We start from the raw sequence: 26,117 nt of genomic DNA on the forward strand, positions 1-26,117 counted from the left end.
AATCTATAAATCTCAATGTCTTAACAACTGTGCTGAAGCTACCCAAGTTACCAAAGTCGCCAACAACTGACCAAATGCGGTTGCAAATCAGCCTGCAGTGGAAGTGCAAGTGCTACAGACTGGGTCTGAGCTGCACAACTCTATGCAGTTGCAGGTGTGAAGTCTAACAGCTTTGCAAATGTTTGAGTGAAGGGGAGTGACAGCGGTACTGGTTGTGTCCCTGTGACCAGGAGTCAAGCCCCAATTTGTGCTGAGCACGTTCGGGGCACCTAGAAACCCTACCCTGATTACCCTGTGTCAGCGTGTCAGGGTCACCCACACTCCGGGGTTGTGTTCTGTACCACCCTATATGTCTCGTGTTCTGTACCACCCTATATGTCTTTTGTTCTGTACCACCCTATATGTCTCGTGTTCTGTACCACCCTATATGTCTTTTGTTCTGTACCACCCTGTATGTCTCGTGTTCTGTACCACCCTATATGTCTTTTGTTCTGTACCACCCTGTATGTCTCGTGTTCTGTACCACCCTATATGTTTTTTGTTCTGTACCACCCTATATGTCTCGTGTTCTGTACCACCCTATATGTCTTTTGTTCTGTACCACCCTGTATGTCTCGTGTTCTGTACCACCCTATATGTCTTTTGTTCTGTACCACCCTATATGTTTTTTGTTCTGTACCACCCTATATGTTTTTTGTTCTGTACCACCCTATATGTCTTTTGTTCTTTACCACCCTATATGTCATATGTTCTGTACCACCCTATATGTCTTTTGTTCTGTACCACCCTATATGTCTTTTGTTCTTTACCACCCTATATGTTTTTTGTTCTGTACCACCCTATATGTCTTTTGTTCTGTACCACCCTGTATGTCTTTTGTTGTGTACCACCCTATATATCTCGTGTTCTGTACCACCCTATATGTCTTTTGTTCTGTACCACCCTGTATATCTTTTGTTGTGTACCACCCTATATGTCTCGTGTTCTGTACCACCATATATGTCTCGTGTTCTGTACCACCATATATGTCTTTTGTTCTGTACCACCCTATATATCTTTTGTTCTGTACCACCCTATATGTCTCGTGTTCTGTACCACCCTATATGTCTTTTGTTCTGTACCACCCTGTATATCTTTTGTTGTGTACCACCCTATATGTCTCGTGTTCTGTACCACCCTATATGTCTCGTGTTCTGTACCACCCTATATGTCTCGTGTTCTGTACCACTCTATATATCTTTTGTTCTGTACCACCCTGTATGTCTTTTGTTCTGTACCACCCTATATGTCTCGTGTTCTGTACCACCCTATATATCTTTTGTTCTGTACCACCCTATATATCTTTTGTTCTGTACCACCCTATATGTCTTTTGTTCTGTACCACCCTATATGTCTTTTGTTCTGTACCACCCTATATGTCTCGTGTTCTGTACCACCCTATATGTCTTTTGTTCTGTACCACCCTGTATATCTTTTGTTGTGTACCACCCTATATGTCTCGTGTTCTGTACCACCCTATATGTCTCGTGTTCTGTACCACCCTACATGTCTCATGTTCTGTACCACCCTATATATCTTTTGTTCTGTACCACCCTATATATCTTTTGTTCTGTACCACCCTGTATGTCTCGTGTTCTGTACCACCCTGTATATCTTTTGTTGTGTACCACCCTATATGTCTCGTGTTCTGTACCACCCTATATGTCTCGTGTTCTGTACCACCCTACATGTCTCGTGTTCTGTACCACCCTACATGTCTCATGTTCTGTACCACCCTATATATCTTTTGTTCTGTACCACCCTATATATCTTTTGTTCTGTACCACCCTGTATGTCTCGTGTTCTGTACCACCCTGTATGTCTTTTGTTGTGTACCACCCTATATGTCTTGTGTTCTGTACCACCCTGTATGTCTCGTGTTCTGTACCACCCTGTATGTCTTTTGTTCTGTACCACCCTAAATGTCCTGTGTTCTGTACCAGCGGTACAGGTTGTGTACCCTGTGGGGCTCTGTGTGGCAGGAGTCAAGCCCCAGTGTGTGCTGAACATGGCAGGGACACAGAAATCCAATCCTGATTACGCAGAGTCGTGTGATGTTTGAGGTATACGTGAATAAGACCTGAGACAAATTTTGACTTTTCCACATTGCCATTACCACGGCAACCCCACCGTAAGGCCAACTGACCATGCGCATGTGTTTGTAGGCTTGTGTCACGTTCCGTCATGGGCCAGAACAGTCGCGTCAGGCACTTTATTTTCATGAGCCGGTACAAACACAGTGCAGACTATATTGTCACAATTTGGTGAAAACCATATCAAGTTAGCAGATCATACAAACCCTAATTTAGTTCCAATTGCTAGTTGGTGAACAATGGTTTATGGCTATTGTAACAGCCATGTTGGACTGCGTCTTTGTATCAGCAATACACATGATAACTAGGAATCTAGAATAGTGTCCATCTAATGAATTGATCCCAAAAACCTAGTGACAGATCAAAAATCACTATTCTATGTCTATTATTTCCTGAAGTATGAGCATTTTTTGGTTTCGTGGCAGACATTTTGGATGCCATCTTTGTTACAACTATGCTGTGTGATGTTACATAACAAAAAATAATCAGGCTAAAAGACACTAGAATCTTTGGTTTTTACCGTTAATGTTGCATTTGGTTTCAAATATTTTGCTGCAGAAGACGAATTTACGGTGCACATGGTGGCCATCTTGAAAAATGGTCGCCATCTTGGAATTTTGCGTGGCCAATGCCTTTTTTTTTTACAAAAAGTGGACCTCAAAGAGTATTTGTGCCAAATGTCATGCTTGCATCACAAACCGAAGTATTTTGCAGTTATCTGCTGCAATATTTCCTCCTCCTCTGGTTTCAGATCCAGTTCAGAGTGTCTCTGGCACACCGCCAGGCCAGGAGGGGAATCACAACCTTAACATTAGGATTGGAAAAGGATGAACTGACGACTGCAGGCAGTGAGGATTGCCTGGAATCCCACTGCTGACTGGTAAACACTGAACTGGCTGAGTGCAGAAGAAATCCTTTCACAGAAACTTCAATACAGAATTTAATTAAATAAACACACACACACACACACACACACACACACACACACACACACACACTACTATAAGTAAATAAATAAATAAACTGAATAAAAAAATATTTAGGACAATACAAAAAAATAAGAATTAAATAGATATATAAAAAAAAAGAATTTAAAAATGTAGAAATTTTAAATAAAAATGGTAATAAATATATAGAACTCTAAGGGAAGTTGTGGACTCCCTCTTGAATCTCTAATTCACAAAAAAAAAAGACAAACACACCAGCGTCTCACAATTATACCAAAACAAAGGACCCCCCCCCCCAATTCTCGAATCTTTTTCTGGTTTTTTTCTTTCACGTGTGAAATTTGTCAGAGCAGGAAAAGGCAGGTTCCAGTGAGTTCATTACTCGTTTACATCCACACCATTATTAACTTTCCATCCTTTGCATCCAAAGAGAACCAGCGCACGTTAGGAAACAGCCTGTCCTGCGCCGCCGCGGCGGCTCAGTAGAAATGGCGGCATCAGTGCAGGTTGAAGTGTTGCAGCTGTAAACGGCGGCGTGAGCGGCGAGGCCTCAAAGTGCCGGTGTCAGCAAGCACAGACAATTCGGGAGCTGCGAGCGGCGGCACGCTGCTCGGTGGCCATAAAAGAGCCCGGCGGCCTCCGGGCTGCACGCGAACAAACGACCAGCTGCTGCGTCGTGTTGAAATAAAACAAAAAATCCACTTTAAAGACCTTTTGTCAAACTGTTCCAATCATTTTCTGTGCGCGACATTTTTTTCTAACTTTATGTATTTCCCAGTTAAATACTCAGAAACTGCCGGAAAAACAAAACTCAGCGGAGCTCGATGAAGCTCAAACTCGGTAAACTGCTCCTGTTTGTAGATTTGAGGGTTGTAATTAAAATGAGATGCTTTTTGGGGGGTTTTTTTTCATGGGTTTCAGGATATTCTGCTCATAATCTCAATAGAGGACAGTTTGTTCTAGATAGCTGCATTTTGTACAGTCACCCTGCCACGTGCTTCCAGGTTGACGGTGTTTGTCGTTGGTGCAAACAACCTCCGTTTAAAACAACAGCCACATCTGGTTCATTCTTAATTTCACCACTTCAGTGATACACTCTTTCTTTAAGGAGGAAAATGTGATTATTTCCTGGCAGTAAATCTGAAACTATTGTAAACATGTTGAATTGTCTTTCAAACAGTGTCCCGTTTGTAGGAAGGACGCATTTGTGGGACAGAGAAACTGCTACTTTTAGTCACGTATATATTTATGTATAAAGACTGAAGTATCATTAAAAAATGTTTTGTCACAACATACAAAAATAAACCCAATCTACTGAACAAACTACGGAAGTTTTGTCCCTTTTTCCAATCACTTCTAACTATAAAATTTACAATATTACACTTAAAAAAAAAAAAGAAATATTAGTATATTAATTGTGTTTTTTCAGTTAACTATGTAAAGTATTTTGGAGCTGCAGTTGAAAAGCTCTATATAAGTGAAGTCCATTTACCATTTAAAAACAAATAGTAAACAACAATTAAAATGTTCCACAAGTTGAAGATAATTTAACATACTGATTTTATGATGGCTTGTTAAGTTTGGAAGAAAAAAACCTGAAAAGATTTCAGTATTGGGTGATGAGATAAAAAAAATCATTGAAGCAATCTCAATTCATTAATTCAAACACGTTTTGATAATGTTTGTTTGTTTTTAGCATTTCCCTCCCGTCCATACAGAGAATGTGGGAGTCCTGATTATTATTATTAGCTTTTTTAATGTAGCTTCAGTGGATTGTGTTGTTTCTTTGTTCTTGCTTTATTCGTTTAAATGTTTGATTTTTTTTCCTTTTTCCTATTTTTATGTACGAAATAAAGGTTCATTCATATTATTATTATTATTGTTATTGTTATTGCTACTATTCTATCAGGAGCTGCAGGTCTGAGTGATGATAGAGTGTGTGTTGTGTTACCGAGCAGCAGGAACGGTCGCACGACACCAACTTGAAGGTCCAAACTGTGATCTTCGACGAATCCACATCCGGCTCCATCCTGCAGCTCCTCCACCTGCTCCACCTGCTCCCCTCCATCACTCCGCCTCTCCAGCAGCCTCCGTCCCGTCACCGTGGTAACCCGGGTGCTCTGTTGCCTCAGACGCTTCTTGGAGAAGCCCTGATCTCCTGAGACAGTGAATGCATCACGCCACACTTTGCAGGACTGCTCCTAAACAAGCAAACACACAGTTTGACATTTACTGCGGTTACATTTTATATTCTGGGATTGCAGGGGCTGCATAAAACTACGAGGAAATACACACACAGAAAATGTGGTGTGACACTAAATCTGTGCACGAAACGAATGCATCACGTGCAATTTTGCAGAAATCGTTCAAGTCTCCCCCGTTTCCTCTGAGTGCAGGCACTTACTCACTTCAGAACACCTCAGTGTGTGTGTGTGTGTGTGTGTGTGTGTGTGTGTGTGTGTGTGTGTGTGTGTGTGTGTGTGTGTGTGTGTGTGTGTGTGTGTGAGAGCGAGAGAAAGATGGCTGTGGCTGCAAACACAACTGACAGGAGGCCGGAAGCTACGTCATCACATGCTGCCTTCAAGGACTCAGCGAGAAATACTAAATTATAGCACCGCCTGGAAACCTGGATTTTTGGGATTATGAATCATTTTTGATTGGATTTCTTTTATTTATTTCTGTCAGATTCCGATTCAGGTGATTGAAACCATTAGGCCCAAAATGTTAGAATTCCCCCCCCCCCCCCCCCCCCCCCCCCAAAAAAAAGGATCCGGATTCAATTAAAAATGTCAGAATTCATTTGAAAAGGAACAGAATTCCCTGGAAAAAGTCAGAATTCCTTTATGAAGTTGAGAACAAGAACGTCAGGAGTCCTCCAGACATTGTCCAGCCTTCCTACCTCATTCACAGGCCCTTCTGCCAGATTAACCATTTATTTTTTGAGAATCTAATATGAAAGTTGGAGGCATTAAAACAATCTGGCATTTTAGGAATGTGAAAACTCCTGTGAATTCCTAAATGTCTGTTTTCATCTTAATGTCCTTTTATTTTCCCCTCACCGTGTCCTGGCAGGCTGTATTAAGCGCTCAATTGTTTTGGGACTAAAATAATCTCAAATTATCAGATTTACAAGTGCAATGTGAATTCAGACCTACGGGACAACAAAAAAAAGTCTTAAAAAATAGAATTCTGATCTTGGAATGTTTCCCCTCAAAATTCTGACAATTTATTTTTGGAATTCTGAGCTTTTGTTTGAATAACTAACATTTTTATCTCAGAAAATCTGAATATTAAACTTGGAATTGCAAAGATTAATGTAACAATTCAGAAAAAGAAGTCAGAATTACTTAAAATGTCAGAACTTCAAAAATCAAAAGTATCAGAAACTTAATAATAAACCAAATTCCTGAAAATTGCTTCTTTTAAATCAGAACTTAAAACACTATAATCTGCTCAAGCGCTTCAACGATGCTTTGTAAATAAACTTGAATTGCAAAAATGTATTATTTTACTTGTAGGGGTGGAAAAAAAAACAAGTAAACAGGCAACAAAAATTCATTATATTCTTAATAAAAAATTGAATTTGATGCCTGAGTTTCCGGTTGTTTTAAATCACAACATGCCGGTTCATAGTGTCGTTACACTGGCAGGGATAGAAACAGGCTCATTTCAATGGAGATGAAGATGATGATGAAGATGATGTTGATGTTATTGATGATGGGGATGTTGATAATGATGATGAGGATGGTGATGAAGATGATAATGATGATAGTGATGATGATGTGATAATGATGGTGCTGTTGATGAAGATAAGTGTGATGATGATGATGATGATGATGATGTGATAATGATGGTGTTGATGATGATGAGGATGATGATGGTGATAATGACGATGATGATGATGTGATAATGATGATGGTGATAATAGTGATGTGATAATGATGATGATGTGATGAGGATGATGTGATGATAATGATGATGATGTGATGTGATAATGAGGATGAGGATGAAGATGATGTGATGATAATGATGATGATGGGGATGATGATGATGTGATAATGGTTGTGTTGATGATGATGATGGTGATGATGAGGATGATGATGATGTGATAATGATGGTGGTGTTGATGATGATGAGGATGATGATGGTGATAATGACGATGATGATGATGGTGATGATGTGATAATGATGGTGATGATGATGTGATGATGGTGATAATGGTGATGGGATAGTGATGATGAGGATGATGTGATAATGATGAGGATGATGATGAGGATTGATGATGGTGATAATGGTGATGGGATAGTGATGATGAGGATGATGTGATAATGATGAGGATGATGATGAGGATGTGATAATGATGATGATGGTGATGAGGATAATGACGATGATGATGTGATAATGATGGTGGTGATGATGATGATGGTGAGGATGTGATAATGATGATGATGATGATGATGGGGATGATGATGAGGATGATGATGGTGATAATGACGATGATGAGATAATGATGTGATAATGATGGTGGTGTTGATGATGATGGTGATGATGAGGATGATGATGGTGATAATGACGATGATGATGGTGATGATGTGATAATGATGGTGTTCTTGATGATGATGATGATGATAGTGTTAATAATTATGTTGTTCTTGTTGATGATGATGAAGATGTTGTGGTTGATGATAATGAAGATGTTGTGGTTGATGATTATGATTATGATGGAGATGAAGATGATGATGATGCTGATGGACGACAGCAGCAGCAGCAGGCTGGAGTAGTGATCTTTCCGAGCGGTCCGTGAAGGCAGCAGCAGGCTGGCGGAGGACAGCAGCAGCAGAGAAAAGAGACGGACACAGACGGAGGGTGGAGTCCAGGAAGCCGCTGTCCAACATCTGAACATGGGCCACAACTAGCCACCGCCACAATCACACCTCAGTCTTGTTTATTTCACGGATCCGACGCCGCGTTGTGTTGTTTTTATTTTTATCCCCCCGCCTCCGGGATTGGTTTTGTTTTTGGAGATCTGACTGCACGGCCAGCGGAAGATGTCTCGGGGAGCGATCCAGCCCAGCCAGCAGAAGCTGGCAGAAAAACTCACCATCCTCAACGACAGAGGCATCGGCATGTTGACCCGTGTTTACAATATCAAAAAGGTTCGCGCACACTCTCTCTCAGCTGTATGTTTAACCTCCGGGAGCCATTAAAGAGACTGTCTGATCACAACCAGGGTCGATGTCACCTCCAGTGGTGCTCTCACTGGGACTGAACCGCTAAGATCACATCGTCACTCTTGTGGAGGCCACCTCCCGAAGCATATTTTAATTCATCGCAGGTTAAATCGTGTCGACATGAGCCCACCTTCCCCACTAAACGCCCCCTGTTAGCGTCCCAGCTAGCTCGTAGCTGTCGCATTAGCTTGCGGTAAAGCAGCCCGGTGGATTTCACCCGACGATTCACTGAATTAAAAGACGAGAGTAAACACTCGCCGGTAGATAAAACACGCTTAATAAACGCTCAAAACCAAAACTGGAGCTTGCAGATTGGGCTCACCTCGTCCCCTTTCGGCTGATATGTGCGGCTCTCCGGGCCTCGCTGCCGCTGGCTGGTAATGGCGGCGGAGGGGAAGCTAAGCTAAGCTAACTGGCAACGGGCGTCGTCTCCAGGAGGAAAAAATCAAAACACGAAGCACAAAAACGACAAAATACACAAACCTGCTCTCGTTTTCTCACTTTAAACGGCTCGTTTATACATAGTCTGAATAGCTGCTTGCATTTTTATACGAGTATGCAGGCTAGCCGTGTTTAGCTCGTAGGAAAAAGACGAGAAAGTGACAAAACGCTGCAATCGGTGAATTTGAGCCTTTTTATTATTCACAAACCATATATATCATATAAACCCTCATATTGATATGATATTGCAACGGAATACATCAGCTGGTCACTGTGCATTCACTGAGTTGTAGCCATGAAATAATCCAAATATAAAGAAAAAAAATGCAGCTATTTTCACCAGTTACATCAAGCAGGTGTTTTAAACAGCTTTAATTACGATTGTTATTATTCCTGCGTTTATGTTATTACTGAATAGACTTTAAAAGAGACAATGGGAGTAAAAGTGCACATAAATTAGCATGATCATTACACGTGAACTACATGTACCCTATATAAATAGCACTGTTCTGACACTGCTGAACAATAAATACTGTAAATATTACTGCAACTATCTGTCGTTTTCCCTCATATGGGTCTCCTGTACTTCCATGCACTGTGTGTGTGTGTATATATATATATATATATATATATATATATATATATATAACTATTTGTGAAACGAAGAGCTGCAGTAATGACCTAATTTTCTATTGTAGGATTGATAAAGTGATTCAATCTCATTTTAATTGATCACATATGTGTTTAAAGAAGCAGGTCACGATTGATAACGTTGATCACAGCATTGAAGAAATAAAAAAATGTGAGTTTTTTTGTGATAATATAACACATTTCAAAGTATCTACAATGTATTTACCATACTTGTACTTTAAACTGAGTGTAATTCATCAATGGAGGTGGAAAGTAGAGATAAATATACTTTTACAGTTACTGTTTCACTCGGTTACAAATAGAAATATGTAGATTTCTTTCCCCTTATGGACTTTTTTCCCCACATTCATCAATTTATACACACAAATCAATGCGATGTAGTACAAGTCATTGTTATTTTTTTAGGTTAGAGATATTGATAGTTAAGTTTAGACTTTCTAAATGTAATATCTATAGTTTTTGAAGTGTCAGGAAACATATAAAAGATGAATGATCCTATAATGAATGGAACAATAAATCAAAAATACACTGCATAGATTTGATGAAACATGTCAGTTATTAAAACAGTATCTATCTGCATTAAACAGCTGAACTCCAGAGGCAGTAAACCAGGAGTGTCAAAGTCAGTTGCAGTTCCACATGTAATCCAGTTTCATCCCGAGTGGGCTGGACTGGTAAAATAGAGCCATAATGACCTTTCATTTTAAACTTTGAAGTTTGAAATGCATAAAATACTTGAGTATATGTGATGAAAATGTCAACAATTTCACGAAGACCAAACAATTATGACAGAAAATGACTTCAATTTCAACAAGTTTAATGAAACCTTCTGGTTCAAAATGCAGTGAAATGTGCAGAAAGCTTCTTCTATAACTGTTGCACTCTGGGTATTTTTACAAACTCGCCTTGTTGTGTTGCTACTCTTTTAAAATAATATTTTTTTTATAATTTTTTTTTTTTTAATTCTTCAATTTGTTTTTGTAGTTTGGCCGGACTGGAGCCTGTTGTGAGCCCATCTGGGCCCACGGGCGTTATGTTTGATACCACTGAAGAAGAAAACACTAGAAAAGTAATGAGTTTTTTCTGTTTCGGACAGGTTACATGTGCAACTCAGATTTGTTAAAAATGAACCATACGATAAGGCAATGTTCCCAAGATTACTACTATTTAACTGCATGAGATAACAATGCAAGTTACATTTGAACACATTTTGCAGACAAGTAAATAAATAAATAAGAAGTTTCTTTAAACTGGGCACGTGTAAACATAAAGCAGGAATTTTCTGTATTACACAAAAATGCATTGCTTCAAATTTTTTGATATGAATTAATATTGTGCGTGCAATCGATCGCAACATCAGGTTTTAGAATTAGTTCATTAAGTCGATTTTACATGAACACTTTAAAAATGAAAGCATTAATCTACAGGCGCATCTTAATATGACATAAATAGTCACATTTCAAGTTTTAATTCAAACCGTATCACAAATTGAAACATTTCAAGCCTTTTTTGTTTTCTTCCTCACAGTTTTAGCTCATGTCGTTCAAATGAAAATTACTAAGTAAAAATATTACGGGTTGTTTATTAATATACTCTCCAGTGTTTTAATATTTTGTATTTTTAAACTGGAGACCAGAGTTATTATAGTTTAAAACTGGCTTTAAACATTCTAGTTACACTGTCATGGGAGTAGAAAGAACTCGTAATACAATGAACCTTTTAAGTGAGATTCAGACGTACGAATAGTCAAAATACTGCTTCCATTGAGTGAAAGGCCAGAGGTTTGAGCTGAGAAGGCTTCCGTAGTTCCATGAAAACGCCACATTATTTTACTAATGCTGTGATCAGGGTTTGAGCGTAAAACAAAAAGCTTCTGAAACGCAGCTGGCGAGAGAGAGCACTGTTGTGTGTGTGTGTGTGTGTGTGTGTGTGTGTGTGTGTGTGTGTGTGTGTGTGTGTGTGTGTGTGTGTGTGTGTGTGTGTGTGTGTGTGTGTGTGTGTGTGTGTGTGTGTGTGTGTGTGTGTGTGTGTGTGTGTTCAGTCACATCTCAGCCAGCTCAGAGTAGACGTGAACGTGTTTGAAAGCTCGTTCTGTTTCTCGTTCCTCCGTCGTCGTCCCCTCTCTATCTCTCTCTCTCTCTCTCTCTCTCTCTCTCTCTCTCTCTCGTTCCACCGTCCCTCCACCTGTAGCCGTTGGCCAGCATCTCAGATCAGCTGTCCTTTGCAGACACGTCTTGTTGTTCCGACACAGTCAGAGCTGTCAGACACCACTGGGATGACCTTCCCCTCCTCCCTCCTCCCCCTCTTTGCTTTTCTTTCTATCTGTCCCTCACCTCCTCGCACCCGCCCGCCATACCCCTCTCAACTCATCCGCTCCAAACCGCTGCTCATTCCTTCCGTTGATGCTTTTGTTGATCTTGTGATGACATAAGAAAACACACATCCCATAGAAATGACATAACTGACTGTAATCACCAGAGTCCTTCTAAAATCATGACTTTTATCAATCTGATCCTCAGAAATCAGTGCTCTGAGTAGTTTGGTTTCTACCTTTGGGAGAGAGTAAGCCGTGTCCGGTAACAGTGATGACCTCGTGTAAGCTCACTTTCCATTGGAAGAATATTCACCCAGCCGACTTTAGACCCCTTCGCCAAGTCACTTTAATGACTCGGGTTTTGTTTGCGGGATCCCGTCACGTCTTGCAGGCGCTTTATTTCCCTTAACGCTCGCTTGCAGTCTATAAAGCCAGTGAGTCGCTAACACATGAAGGAATGTGCTTTCTCTCATTGCACAGACCGCAATTCTTCATCTGCTAATGACTGATCCATCCATCCATCCTCTACATGCTCTAACTCCTCGGGGTGGCAGGGCAGTAGATCTGATCCCAGCAGACTGTAGGTGGAGGCGCAGTGTTCCTCCTGGACGGCACACACACATTCAATTTGGAGTCATTTACTAGCCTACACACACACACACACACACACGTACTCGAACCAGGGACTTTCTCGATTGGCCTCGTTTCCACTGCGCATGACGGTAATGCAAAGTGTATCCAGACCCCAATCCGTCGCGTGGTTCCACCGCAGAGGTTAAAATGTAGGCGGGCCACGTAACGACGCAGGCATGTGCCACCATGACGCGACAGGAAACGCGACGGTGCTCAGGCGTCCAAGCAAAGCCGCGGCCTCCGTTCTATACGCCTCGTGGGAACACCAGAGGGCAGTGTCGCGCCGACGTTTCAATAAGCCCAGTAAACAAAACAACCAGTGAGCGAGAAGGTATGCGTACAGCAAATAGAGGGTTTGTACCGCGGATGAGCTATTTAATTTAAATAATGCGGTCTGTCGAGAGTGACTGACCAATCAGCAGACGGCTGCGTTGTAGCGCCTCCTAATGGAACCCGTACCGATGTGCTGCGTACCTCAGCGGAGGGGTTGGGTACAGATTTTTCGGTACCGTCCACAACGTTTGTCAGTGGAAACAAGTCAACACCCGTACCGTACCAGCGCAGTGGTAACGAGGCTATAGAGGCCAGGGTGCTACTCTGCAGACTCGCATTCCAATAATTTACTGAATTAAAACAAGTATGCAAATATGCAGGTTAGTCGATGGTTGTAGGAGGACAAACACACAGCTTTAACACTTGAATACAAAACCAAATATTGTATGTTAAATATATGATTCTAATAACGTGCTCGCGTTAGGTTAAATGGGAATCGCTGTGAACTCGTCAAAGGAAAGGTTTTTAATAGTTTATGTTTCTCGTAGTTCGGTTTAACCTCAAACTCGCAGAATGGGTCACAACAATAAATTCTTATGATGTGCTTTTTTTTATTTAAACATGTGAGAAGTTTTCTGACTTGGTTCACCACGTTTAGTCTTGCGATATGAGTTTATACCACAAGATGGTGTATTGAGACACTCAATGAAGCAACAGGAAGTGAAGTGGAAATACACAGTTTATATGATTAACATGTAGCCAATGTGGATCACTGTATCCAGAAACCAGAAACACAAACGAATACAGTGATTCAGCACTGCTCCTAATGTAAAAACAGGCGTGACACTCCTTTTATATAGCCAATTAAACACAACCAGCGTCACATCACAGAGCTCTTAAGTGTTTCTTGGTTAGTTTTAAGGAAGAAAAGATTATAGATTTTTTCTGTTCAGTGGATTTTTCATGGTATTTTAGCTCCTGAACGTTTGTTTGATCCAAACTAAGCAAAGAAATAGTCGTTATAATTGAGTATATTGTTTTTGTCCCGACTTCCTGTTCCGATCAGGAATCCTTTGGGGGCGGAAGGAGCATCAGCTTTTCCTATCTTTTTCTTTCCAGCAGTTTTTCTTTCACTTTTGATGACTCATTGTTTCTTTTTTTTCCCCCCCACAACTGGCTGCACGGTGCCAACTCTTTCTTCTGGTTCTTTCTGGACTCTTTCCTCATCCACCAATCGTTGAATTAGCCCGGCCATTTAGTTTTCTGCTGTACGGTGGCCCAGTGGGAACAGTTACACTCCAGTAATTAACTACTGGGTAGAAAATGACAGGCTGGCATTTAATGAAGGGCACACCTAATAACCAGGGGGCAGTTTTATGTCTCGTTTTTTAATTCGAAGGGCATTTTATGGGCGTGATAAGGGCAAATTTCCCAAGACCTCCATAAAGATTTCATGGCATGATGGCGGGTTGCCCTGACCAATTTGGACCTTTAACTTAAGTACGTCAGACTGATGCAAAATGTAATGGATCTTGTCATTTCTGTCTGAATTATACGAGACGCAACTCAAGCTGAGGGACTTAGAAAGTTAGTAGTCTTTCCAGTGAATGCTGTGAGGGACCCCTTTATCTCATTTGTACCCAGGCAAAAAGCAGGACTTTGCACACTTATGAAGAGTCTCTGTCATGCAACACATGCTGTCGTGACCCAGTTGTCGTCTCAGCTTGAGAGCAGACACGTAATCCTCTATTAACCAGTCGACAGGGAACATCAACAACGTCCAAGTGTTAATAACTCACCTAGTTTGTCTCACCGTCTGATTTCCCTCTCTGCTCTTGTTCTGATACTTTATTAACAATCACCATCAACACACCCTCCGTCATTAAAATCTGAAACGCTAACGACCCCCCCGGTAGATTAAATCCAGTTCCTGTTCTGTTTGCGGGATCACAGAAGGCTTGTTAGAATTAGATCGACACACGTGAGAGGAGAAGCAGTAGAAGACACTGCAGAATGTCGAGTGGTGCGTTTGCCTTCACTGTGACGGTTCTTGGACAGTTTTAGTGTCGGCTTGCATCCAAGCAACAGTCCTGTGTCTCATATTCATTCACTTACATGTGTTCTGGAAAACGGTGATTGTTTGCACAGTTTCAACAATTTACGAAGTCAAATGTGATCCAGTGTCAGTCGTGTTTCACTGGAGCCCCTCAGAGGCAGGCTGCACACCGTTTCCAACATTAGAGTGAAGCCACACACTGCTGGAACTGCTGGCATCAAGTGTCTTCTTGTCATTTATTACACATTATTACCTGCTAAAGTTCCAGTATTATCTGAGAAATTAACATGAAAAACAGCTTTTCAAGCGTTCCGGGGCAAAATAGGTCATTGTTGTGCATTTTTTAATATCTGTCGAACCACTAGATCAGGGGGGGGCCACACTTTTTCAGCCTGCGAGCGACTTATAAAATGACCAAGTCAAAGTGATCCACCCACTACAAAAATGCAAAACATATATTTATTTTCAAATATATTGAGGATTCTTTATATGTACAATGTATAATGATGTACCTTTCAAAACCGTATGAGCCAATATTGTGCAACACGACATAATTATCTATGAACATTTGTTGTAATTACCTGAGTTTACTCTGATTACCTTCTTTGGTATTGCGACGGTCGACTGGCAGACGAGACAAACGCACTTCGAAAATGACATCGTGAAAAAAAAGTCCACCTCCCATTCCTCATGAGAGTGAAACGTTTTCGTCTTCTCACTTGGTCCGGCTCCCCCACTCACGTTTGACGACCAAAGCTTTCTCTAGTTTAAAAGAAAAAAGCGAGGGCTTCAAATTTGCGGTAACTCGCTTGACTAGCTTGTTAGTTTTGCCACACTTGGCGTCGTTGTTTGCGCATGTGCGGTGACCTAAAGGTCAGAAAAATTCAGCCGTCATCTGATGCTGCGTTCGATTGTACTCGTAATTCGGAAAGGTAAATTAGTTTCATTATACCAGCGTCTATTTTTTTTTCTAATGTCATCCGATCTACTATTACTACCTTTGCGATCGACTGGTAGATCGCGATCGACGTATTGAGCACCCCTGCACTAGAGACTTGGCTAATATCTACACCCACATGAGGCTGATGGTGCTTTTGTCGCCCAGCTTCTCCGTAAGAAGGAAGACTGAGTGCTCTTAAGATTGGAGAGGATATGGAATATAGCAGCTTAACAGTAACGGCAGAGAATAAAGTGCAGATTCTGCTTCTGGTGTCGATTGTTCCTCACGTCCATATCAGCAGAGACGCCATTCTCAGCAGAACTGGTCCAGTTAACCCTCCATTCTTCCATCTTCTATACTTCTTTGTCCTCCTCAGGGTGTCGTGGTGCTGAGGCCGGTCCCTCATCCCACCATCAGGGTACAGAGGGTCACATGAGGTCACAGTCACACCTCAAACCAACCTCAATGTCTGTGGAGGAAAGTCCTGCACTGGGGCTGCTCCATTGTGGAAAAACTCAAAATCCAGATTATTTTGGGCAGTATTGAAATCATGATTATTTACATGATTATGTCTGAAATTGGAACCGCATTTATTGAACTTTAAAAAAAAAAAAAAAAGACTCCTGTTAAATATGTAAAATATGATGTAATGTAGTGAAAAATAAACTGTTGTACTGCACTCAATCTTTTGAAAAGAAGAAATAAATAACTTTAGATACTAATATAAACTACAGTAATGCATCCTTATATGTGGGTACTTTGGCCGTCCTGTGAGAACCTCGCTTCTCTAAAACCTTCACAAGCTGAGAAAAACACCTTTTCTACTTCATTACAATGCATCAGCTACTGCATAGAGGGTTTATCACTGTACTCTTTATAAACGTTCACCATCAGATATATGAACTGTTACTTTACATTATGTACTGGAAAGAGTTAAACATAGGGTGCTTTAATGCTAGTAGCCACCGTTAGCATGACTCAGCTTTAAAATGACACGTAACCTAAACCACTGGTGTGACACGCTGTTATTATCATCAATATGTTAGTTTACAGCAGGTATGTCAACGGAGAGCACAAGAGACCACACATTCATAACATTTTCAGGAAATTTAATAGTAGCAATTCACGCTATGTAGCTCGCGCCGGCGCGTTCGGGTTAAATGTGTCGTCATTTCCTGTCTGACAGTCTGAGAGTGGCGGTCCTACAGCCATATGCGCGTCTCACAACAAAAACACCACATAATCGTTTTTTCTCAATATGAATTTTGACATCGTCTCGAGCCAAAATCGTAATCACGATTAAACGCTGATTAATTAAGCATCCCAACCCCGCACGCTCTCAACCAATTAGGATTTGTTGACTTTCTCGAAAGCGTTTTCTGCACCGACACTCGGCGACATATTTGCCCTTCTTGCTGCCACTTCTCCACTGACCCGAGGTCAGTTCCAGTTGCGCGTCGCTCCACTAACCGGGGCATGGAAGCAGTGCTGGACGGGACCTGTGGGGGGGGGCCAGAGAGCTCGTCCGGATCCCTGTGTCACGGCGTTAACGGAGTAAAACCGGCCCTGGCTAGCTTTTTACCAGTGAGGCACAACTGAACTCGGAGAGAAACGTGAATCGTGTCGCTGCACGCCAGTTAAACTATGACACAGCCAGTTGAAACACGCGTCGAGCGTTTCAGCAATCGGCCAACACTCCCACTGTAAGAATCACACCGCGAGCCGCTGGCAGTGTCAGGCCTCCCAGTGATGGCCCTGTTACTTCCATGGTGTGTGTGCGTGCGTGTGAGAGTGTAGGCAAGGTCCTCCACCGTGTGTGACGATGCCGTTGCGTAAAAAAAAAAAAACAAGTGTTAATGTGCTAACATGTCGGCGCAGCATGTCCTTTATAATGTGTTGTGTTGTGAAGAAGTGCCAGAATGGCTGTCCTTAACTCAACTCTCAGATCTGCAGACAAGCGTGTGTGTGAGTATGTGTATGTGTTTGTGTGTTAGTGTGTATGTGTGTGTATATCAGTGGTCCGGCAGTTTGTCTGGGTGGGCTCTTTGTTTTGATTTCTTTCTCTTCTTCTCTCCGTTCCAATGCTTCCCCCCTCTCCTATGCAGCAAGGACAAGTTTGGAAGGTTTGCAAAATTTATCACCTTCCACTGATGAACCCCTTCCCTCTTCACCCTTCCTCCTCCTCCTCCTCCTCCTCCTCCTCCTCCTCCTCCTCCTCCTCCCGTCCCCTCGTCCTCCTCCTGCTCCTGGCTACCTGTACTGATCTGTCGGTCCTCTCCTTTGTGCCTTGCTCCTCTTCATGTCTCACTCTGCGATGCTGAGAGTAAGGCTGCTGGGCTCCATTCACCGTCACTTTGACCAGCCCGCTGAGCAAATTCCATTATCGCACATCTATTGAAACCCTGTAGAGACGTCCAGAGGAACCAAATCTTATCTTCCATGTTTACTGGACTACAAGTCATTCAAGAACAGATTTTGGACCTGCGTCGTGCTTCTGTAGAGCGCTTCATCGTCTGCATATAGGTTAATCTCAAAAACATTTATTTCTACACTCTTCTACACACAAAAAACACTTTGACACATTTTTTTACTTTATGATAATCATGGCGTCCTTTCAGATACTAAAGTTTCCATTTTTTAAGGCTCATTAACAAAAATGATCAGAAATAAATGAGAAAGCTCTGTGAAATTGTTCAGTTTATAAGGAAGTGTCACTTAACAAAAACGTTTCCATTCTTATCCTCACTTTGATTCTCTGAAGGAAGAAAACCATAACTAGACCACGCTGAATCCAATGCTTTTCTTTTTTTAATTACGTGACAACCTTTTATTAAGTTAACATGTTACCATAAAATAGAGTATAGAGTATAGAGTATTTGGCCTTATGTCAGAGTTTCTTTGTTATACCCCCACTGTGTAAAAGGTCTTGAGTAGGACTATACTGTTAATATTGATTCTCTATTGCCACGCTCCGAAACTCATGTCTTCTTTCTTTTCTTTGACCTCCAAAACCAGACAACCAAATAATGTGTGTATATTCATAAGAATAACGTTATCTTGTGATTTGGGCTTGAGCGTGCCGAGTAACTGACACCCTTGCTATAGAAGTTAGACTGACGTGTTCAGTGACGAGATCACAAACGCTTTAATAAAAAGAGAACCCACAGCTCTGGAGGTAAGCTGCCAAACCAGACGGGGAGCAAAGGGAGAGGAAAAAGCCTGCAGCTCAGTTTCGACTCTCGTTTGTGTGCCGACTATAAATTAAGTACTCTGCATTGACAAGTCAGTAAAAGGTCGGTACTGATGCTCGCCCCTTTAAGAAAGCAGTATCAGTGTATCCCTACTTAATAACAACAAACAATCCTCAAGAGCTCCCAATGAGCAGTCAGCGAGCTCCCTCCGATGTCTGCTTCTAAACACTCCACTTTCTTAATCCAAATTTACATTAGCATCATGAAAACAACCTTTGAAAGTTTCTCGAATTAGTTTCCTCATATGAAAGTTTGTCCAACAAAGGACAGATGAGTTCCATGTGTCCAGCTCTGGCCCGGCGCTCTGCCAGCTCCTCGCAGGTTGTGCTGCTTCTCTGGCACTCCTGGTCCAGCCACGTTCATTCGCTCCAGCCTCCTTTTCCCCGGCTTTTTAAATCCCTCGTGAGAGAAATCGGACGCCTCTCACAGTGCGACATAAAGGACAAAAACCAATTTATCTCTGCGAGGAGGCGCTTCACGGCGGACTCTGAAGGAGCGCTGAACAGACGCCAAGTGGCCTTCAAATACTGCACCCAGCAATTAGCAACCGTGATTAGTCTTTAGATGTCCGGGGTCCCCCCGGCCGGCGCCGTCCATTCCAGGGTCCCCCGCCATATGTCGGCCAGTGCGCGGACCCTTTGAGAAACCGGGCCGATAATCGCTGCCCGGAGTGGAGAGACGCCGTGGAGGCCAGACCGAGGTCTGTTCTGGTATCCAGGCAACAGCTCCCTTACTCTTTCCTGCCCACCGCTGACTCTCAGCTGCTTCCCATGCCCCGCCCCCTGTCATCCACCGTGTCCCTCCATCCATCCCTCCATCAGACCCCCACCCCACTCAAACCCAGCCAGCCACCACCAGCACTAATGGACTAATGCCACACCATTCCAGGGACTGGAAACCATCTTCTGCCTTGCTAAACGATTAGGTAGCAAATTAGAGCCGTTCCTCCTGAAGGTAAAACGACGACTAACACTTGATTAGGCAGTGGAGATGAAACCAAATCATCGAGTGAGACACTAATGGTGTGGTTATACCTACAATACTTAAAAATACATCCAAGATGATTCCACCTTTTTGGTTTTGCATGTTTTAGCCCTCCGATTTCTGCTCATTTACAGCCACTTTCAACAAGTGTTTGGGATCAAGTGTTTAAAATTAATTGAAATTGTTTCCAGTTTATTACAATCCAACATAGGCCACATGGACAATGGAAAAGTGTAGCATTTTACAACTTGTTAGCTGATTTCATCATTTTGAATTCGAACCATTTGGGCCAACAACAGTCTGCAAACGTACTGAATTAAACAGCCGATTAGGTTTGTTTGATTATATTATGAGATTGTATAAAGAGAGCGTGTTTTATTGTAGTGCAGTAAGTTGGCAGTGTTGTAAATTGTGTCAAGTGAATTTCAAAGATATTAGTTACACAAACAGCAAAACGAACCATAATGCGACCGGATTTTACAGGAATTTCCCAGTAAAAAGGCTTTAGGATGCGTTTCTGCCATTTATTTAAAATACCAAATGATGAAATAAAGAAATTTCTCTCACCCTCTTATACGTTGTTCAGTTCAGAATAAAATGGAATTTATGATATTGACCAACAATCGCATCATGTTTTAAAGTCTAGAAATGGTCACGTACTAGTTTTTTGTTGTTTGTTTTTTAAGAAATTTCACAATTTACTGGAAACTATGATCTAAAACACATGCGTCCTCAGCTAAAATCCCTTTACTGTCGCCGCCTAAAGAGACCAGACGCTGTTTAAAACGACGTGCATCACTAAACAAAGCATCAAGGTAATATCGTTTTAGGACCCCGTTCCAAGACTTTTAATCATTTAAGTATCTTACAAGATACTCGAACGACTGCATTTCGTTTTATTATTAACTTAAACTAGCTTCCCAACATTGTGAGAATTTGCAAAAATATTACCCAAAGTGAAATTATGGAATTCCCGCAATAAAAACTTGGGTGTTTCTTTCAACTGCATGTTTCAAAGCACCACAAGCACATTAAATGTCTTCAGGCAGAAATCTCTGCCCTGCGAAGTACAAGTAAATCCACGAATCTGAACAGAACGGTTAAATAAGAGGAAGGCTGTCGTCCACAGCGGCACACGTTCAAAGGTATTGAGTGCAGCTTTGGGCTAAAGCAGAGCAAAACGCCACACGGCGCCTGGACACCACGTAGTTACCGCACCATGTTTCCTCTGCAGTTCCCCGGCGTGCGTGGAAGGGCGACTCCTCTGTAGACGCAGCGTGTTGTGTAGGGCGAGGCAAGGCATCTCGATTCGCAGTCTGCTCCTCAGGGACACACCTGACGAGGACGGGTGTGTGTGTGTGTGTGTGCGTGTGCGTGTGCGTGTGCGTGCGAGGAGCAGACTCCAGGAACCGAGCCGAGACTCACGGTCCAGCAGTGTGGAACCATCTCGGTGTTTTGTCGTGTGTGTGTGCGTGTGTGTGTGTGTCGTCAACCCCTCCACGGTGTTTCAGAGTAGCGCTGTGAGATCTGAGCATGTCCGCCTCCGGTGTAGTGGGTGTGTAGTCGAGCTGTAGGGAAGTGGCTTTGCGTCTGAGCGCAGGGGCGTCGGGGTGTTAGAGACGTCCCCGACGTCGCTCGCCGCTTGTGCCTGCTGTCAGCTAGCATGCGTTCCCTGGCGCTTTCGGTTTGTACTGGCCGCCGCTGGAAGGCCTTCGGCGCCATGCAAACTGAAACCCGGGGCTGTGCTCGTGTTTAGCCGTGACTGTGTCCTCGTAGGGGAAAAGGCGGGGTCCCTCGTGTAGTTTATGTTGTTGTGCTTGCAGCTCCTCTGGACTCTTGTAAACTCACGAGCGAGCGAATCCTCAGAACGGTCCACGCCACCGACCATCCTTCTGGGATTGCTCCTCGGTGTGGAAAGCCAATTAACCCCACGCTTTCACATGCATGGAACCACACCCTCCTCCTCCTCACCATCCACGACCACACTACCCATGATGCATGAGCGCTAACGCTTCCTGCAGCGGCAGGCGGGGGGGGGGTCGGTGGGCCCGACGGAGGCGTTGCTGCTCCACCCGTGTCGGTGCAGGCAACGGGAGACACTCGGGAGGAAGGACTCTCTCTCTCTCTCTCTTTTCTCTCTCTCTCTCTCTCTCTCTCTCTCTCCCTCCACCTGAAGTCTCTCTGTGGCCCCATTCTTCCTCCCCTCCACCTCTTCTGCCTCCTCTTCCGTGCCTCCTCCACACTTCCTGTCCATCGCCTCAGCCGACTCGGAGCCACGTCACACCCGGGACTCTCTCAGCGGCTCTCAGCTTCTTCAGGTTGTGGGAAACCTTCAGGGACTCAAGCTGGATTATCACAGTTCATAGTTTTAACGAAGAGTAAAGCGCAGGAATAAAAGGCGAAAATGGGAAATGAAACAACAACCGTAACCGGTTTCCTTCCGACAGAGAAAAGCTGCGGCCGCCTGCTCGGCTTTAATAGTGTCACCACGTGGCTCACTTTAATCCAAAAGTGAATGTTATCGTTTAGTTTTATATAGTATACAAAAAAAACTTTTTGTCACCATCCCACTTAAGTTAAACTCTAAAAAACGTGTGTTTCTGTGTCATAATTAAGTTTTATTTACCCTCGTTTATGAAGGTTTTTTCAAATGCATAAATATAATAAGCTCTGTATTGCGCCCCCCCCCCCCCCCCCAGGGGGGAGATCTGGACTATTCCACGAGGAAAAATAACAATAAATCAGAAATCGTCTGCATAGAAATAACATTTTAAATACTGATGCTGTGTTGAAGTTTGCTTTTTATTTAAACAATTTGTTGAAATCCCTCCAATTTATTAAAATGTAGGACACGGACTTGGTGCCATCAAGCGATTCCACCAATCAAACCGTTGCCCCTCTTTGTATTCAGCTATTGAAGGGATTGATATTTGCGTATTGAACAAATCCTCAGCTGGTCCCGTCCACAGCCGAGCAGCTGAGAGTCGGCGAGCAGCTCAGCGCTCCTGCTCAGTTTGTCACGACACGCCAACCAGGCTCATCCAAACATGAATCAGCTGAGTGCGTGTTGATTTCCATGTCTTGGACCCGCCTCTGGTGGCGTTTAAATCCCCTCGTCTCCCACGCGCGTGCGCCTGGCTCAAAGCAGGCCACCGCCAGACGCCCACACGTCCCCGACACCTTTGAGGACAGAACGAGCGAGAGAAGCTGAACGAGAGCAAAGAGTCCCGGTGCTTGGCCGCGGCCGCAGCCTCGTCCGTCCTCACCTCTCGTCTCCTTGTCCCCCCCCCCCCCCCCCCTTGTCCCCTGCAGGCCTGCGGAGACCCCAAAGCCAAGCCCTCCTACCTGGTGGACAAGAACCTGGAGTCCGCCGTTAAGTTCATCGTCAGGAAGTTTCCCGCCGTGGAGACGCGGAACAACAACGTAAGTCTGGGCCGCCGCGCGTCGTCTCCACCAGAGGGCGCAGGTTCAAATACACAACGCACTTCCATTTGCAACCACCACCGTCATGATTTCTAGATATCTTCTATTTTTTTGCGCTATATATTTCCGTACACCTCAAACGTTAGAATTAGAAAAGTCATTCTCAGTTTTTCCTAGTCTCATAAAAAAGACGTTTCACACATTTTTGTATTTATTTATAACAATTGTTTCCTTCCACTAGAAAAAATGTGATCTGTTTTTAAGATGAGCTACTTTTTCCTGGGATATAAGATAAAAAAAAAAAAAAAAAACAAAGATTCTTGAAATGCAGGATAAAGTAAGTTGTGAGAATTAAATGTTGGTTTTTTTTTGCAGTCAGCACTTTGAAAATAAATGTATGAATCATTCTAACTACTTCTAAGGTTTTTGAATGAAGAGATGCCTTCAGTGAGGCGCAGGTATTTATTGAGTCCTAATCAGAGTAATGTTGCTTTGTTCCATGATAATAAACACATTCATTCATGTATACATTTGACTTTGCTTATTTGTAGTGTCTTATTTATATGGGTGAGGATTAGTTTTTGAATAGTCTGTTAATTGTTGGGTAGAAGTTTCCTCTGCAGACGTTCACGTTTCACAGTGAGGAGCTGCTTCCGTAAAAAAGTGAAGGAACAAACTTTTTTTCTCGTCACCTCGCAGATGGATTGAAGACAGCAGACAGTGTGTCTTCACACACACTCATTTGGAGCGACGAGAGGCTGTGTGTGTGTGTGTGTGTGTGTGTGTGTGTGTGAGATCATCATTCATCAAATGTTTTCTCTCAGCTTTACTTGTTAGCTTAGCTTGTAGCTGCTCGCCTGTGTGTTTATGTTAAAGTGTCATTAAGCAAACAGCAGTGTGTGTGTGTGTGTGTGTGTGTGTGTGTGTGTGTGTGTGTGTGTGTGTGTGTGTGTGTGTGTGTGTGTGTGTGTGTGTGTGTGTGTGTGTGTGTGTGTGTGTGTGTGTGTGTGTGTGTGTGTGTGTGTGTGTGTGTGTGTGTGTGTGTGTGTTGCTAACTGCTTTATTCAGTGTAATTGTGCAGAAATGGTCTCTTACGTTGTTTTCTGCTTTGTTTATGTGTTTGTTTGTGTTCTGCATGCTAAACTTGGCTTATACCGGACTTGTGCTTTTTGGTAAGTTTTTGTATCTAAGTTGTTGGTTTTTTTTGTATATGAGTTTCTGTACTTCAGTTCTGTACCGATGCAGTCTTTGTTTTTTGTTTTTGTTTTGTTTCTTTTAAAGCTGTATCCGGACTGTTGTTTTGCTTCGCTCTGCTCTATACCCCTCTGTTTCTCTTTTCCTCTCTCTCTCTCTCTCTCTCCATCCTCTGAGTGACTGTTGAACTCTGGGCCGGCCGGCTGGCCGGTTGGCCGGCGGGCTATTTGGCTATCCGGTTGACCGGCTGGCCAGCGGCACGTTGCTTCAATGGCTCGGTAGCTCCAAGTGTTTTAAAGGACCAGCTCTCTGCCTGCAATGAGGAGTGTTTGTCAACAGATGCACAAAGCTGCTGCGTCGCCATTTACTACCATTGGTCGTTGCAAGTCCCGTAAAAAGCAGGCGATTGAAGAAATTAACCATGGAAATAACAGACGCAGCACTTCTGTTTGAACTCCTCGGTGCAGCAGCTGTTTTTTCTCACAAACTTTGTAGACTGGGCTCTACGTCAGGCTGTGGTTTGCACCTCGGGTGTTTGAAGTCCTAGTCATTTCTGTCAGTTTCCTGAGGACAACACATCAGGCCACAACATCAGCTTAAACCAAAACTGATTTGGATTCTGGGGTTGCACTGATTTCCAGCGTGTAATCCGACCTGTGTAACTAAAACCTTGTAAAAGCGATTCATCTTCACTGATGTCGACTTTATCTGACATCAACAGTTAAACCAGAGGTGGGAAACGTAAGGCTCCAGTTCGGCCCGACAAACGACTAAGGAAATGGTCAAACCTTCAAAGAAAATGTAGATTGTTAAGAGTACTAAACATGGAAAATAGACAAAGAGTTAACAGAAACAAATCCCTGTCTCACAACGGTCTAGTCCCACCTCACCTTCCCTCACCGATTCTGCCTCACAATGATAGGAAGAGCCGACGTCGAAGGGTCAAAAAATGGCGTCGCTAAGTTCAAATGAAGACCCCGTTTACACGTTTTCAAGCCAAAACTCAAAACCTTCTGCAGCGTTTTGGTGCTTCGAGCCACTAAACTGCTTTCAAGCAGATCGATCAGACAGATTCCACCTCCTTCATGTTACTGACGGTTCAGCTCAGACTACAGTTAAACATGGAGTTCTCCAGGGTTCTGTCTTTGGACCTGTACTCTTCACATTGTACATGCGTCCTGTAGGGAATATTACCAGGAAGCACTCCATTAACTTCCATTGTTCCATCCACATGATACACAATTCTTTTGATCTGTGAAACGAGATACTGATCAACGTGTCAAACTAGAAAAACATCAGCTTTTTCTTACTCGTGTGGAATCGTTGGTTTTTTCCGCAAAAGTGCTTTGAAATGTCAAAGAGAATTGAATTGCTAAGTATCCAAAAGTAAGCACTTCTACTCAGTCTGTGTACGAAATGTTATCGATGCAACCCTCAAATTCAACATTTTAAGAGTTTATTCTTCTATTTTGACATTCTGATTTTGTTCACTTGAATTATTAAATTGCTAAGTTAAACGTCTGATGTGGTCCTGAGACGCTGTCTCGCCTTCCTACCTACAGACACAGCTTCTCCACTGCTTCCTCGGGCAATACACTCCTATTTGCTAAAAGATTGAGGTTACAATCTTTTAAAGCCGAACTTCCT

The 26,117-nt window shown here is 42.8% G+C and overlaps 2 protein-coding genes across 4 annotated transcripts in view; one reads left to right on the plus strand and one right to left on the minus strand.

The window, feature by feature from the left end:
• The window catches only part of LOC308138454 (dual specificity protein phosphatase 19-like), a gene marked incomplete at its 5' end in the record, with an annotated part of 31,241 nt that extends 25,986 nt beyond the window's left edge, over window positions 1–5,255 (minus strand). Inside the window, 2 exon segments of the mRNA XM_080507566.1 lie at window positions 5,031–5,231; window positions 5,234–5,255. Of these exon segments, the coding sequence (XP_080363692.1) occupies window positions 5,031–5,231; window positions 5,234–5,255 (223 nt within the window).
• Window positions 5,256–7,939: 2,684 nt separating this feature from the next.
• The window catches only part of nckap1 (NCK-associated protein 1), a 38,238-nt gene continuing 20,060 nt past the window's right edge, over window positions 7,940–26,117 (plus strand). For 2 of the 3 annotated variants that reach the window (XM_080508075.1, XM_080508076.1), the window contains exons 1-2: window positions 7,940–8,235; window positions 23,166–23,276. In XM_080508075.1, coding sequence (XP_080364201.1) covers window positions 8,128–8,235; window positions 23,166–23,276 — 219 coding nt within the window. In that variant the 5' untranslated portion in view covers window positions 7,940–8,127. Of the gene's footprint in view, window positions 8,236–23,165; window positions 23,277–24,360; window positions 24,449–26,117 lie in introns of those variants that run through there. The other variant, XM_080508074.1, reaches the window with a different exon arrangement.

The sequence above is a fragment of the Blennius ocellaris genome (genome assembly GCF_963422515.1).
Source record: "Blennius ocellaris genome assembly, chromosome: 13".
NCBI lineage: Eukaryota > Metazoa > Chordata > Actinopteri > Blenniiformes > Blenniidae > Blennius > Blennius ocellaris.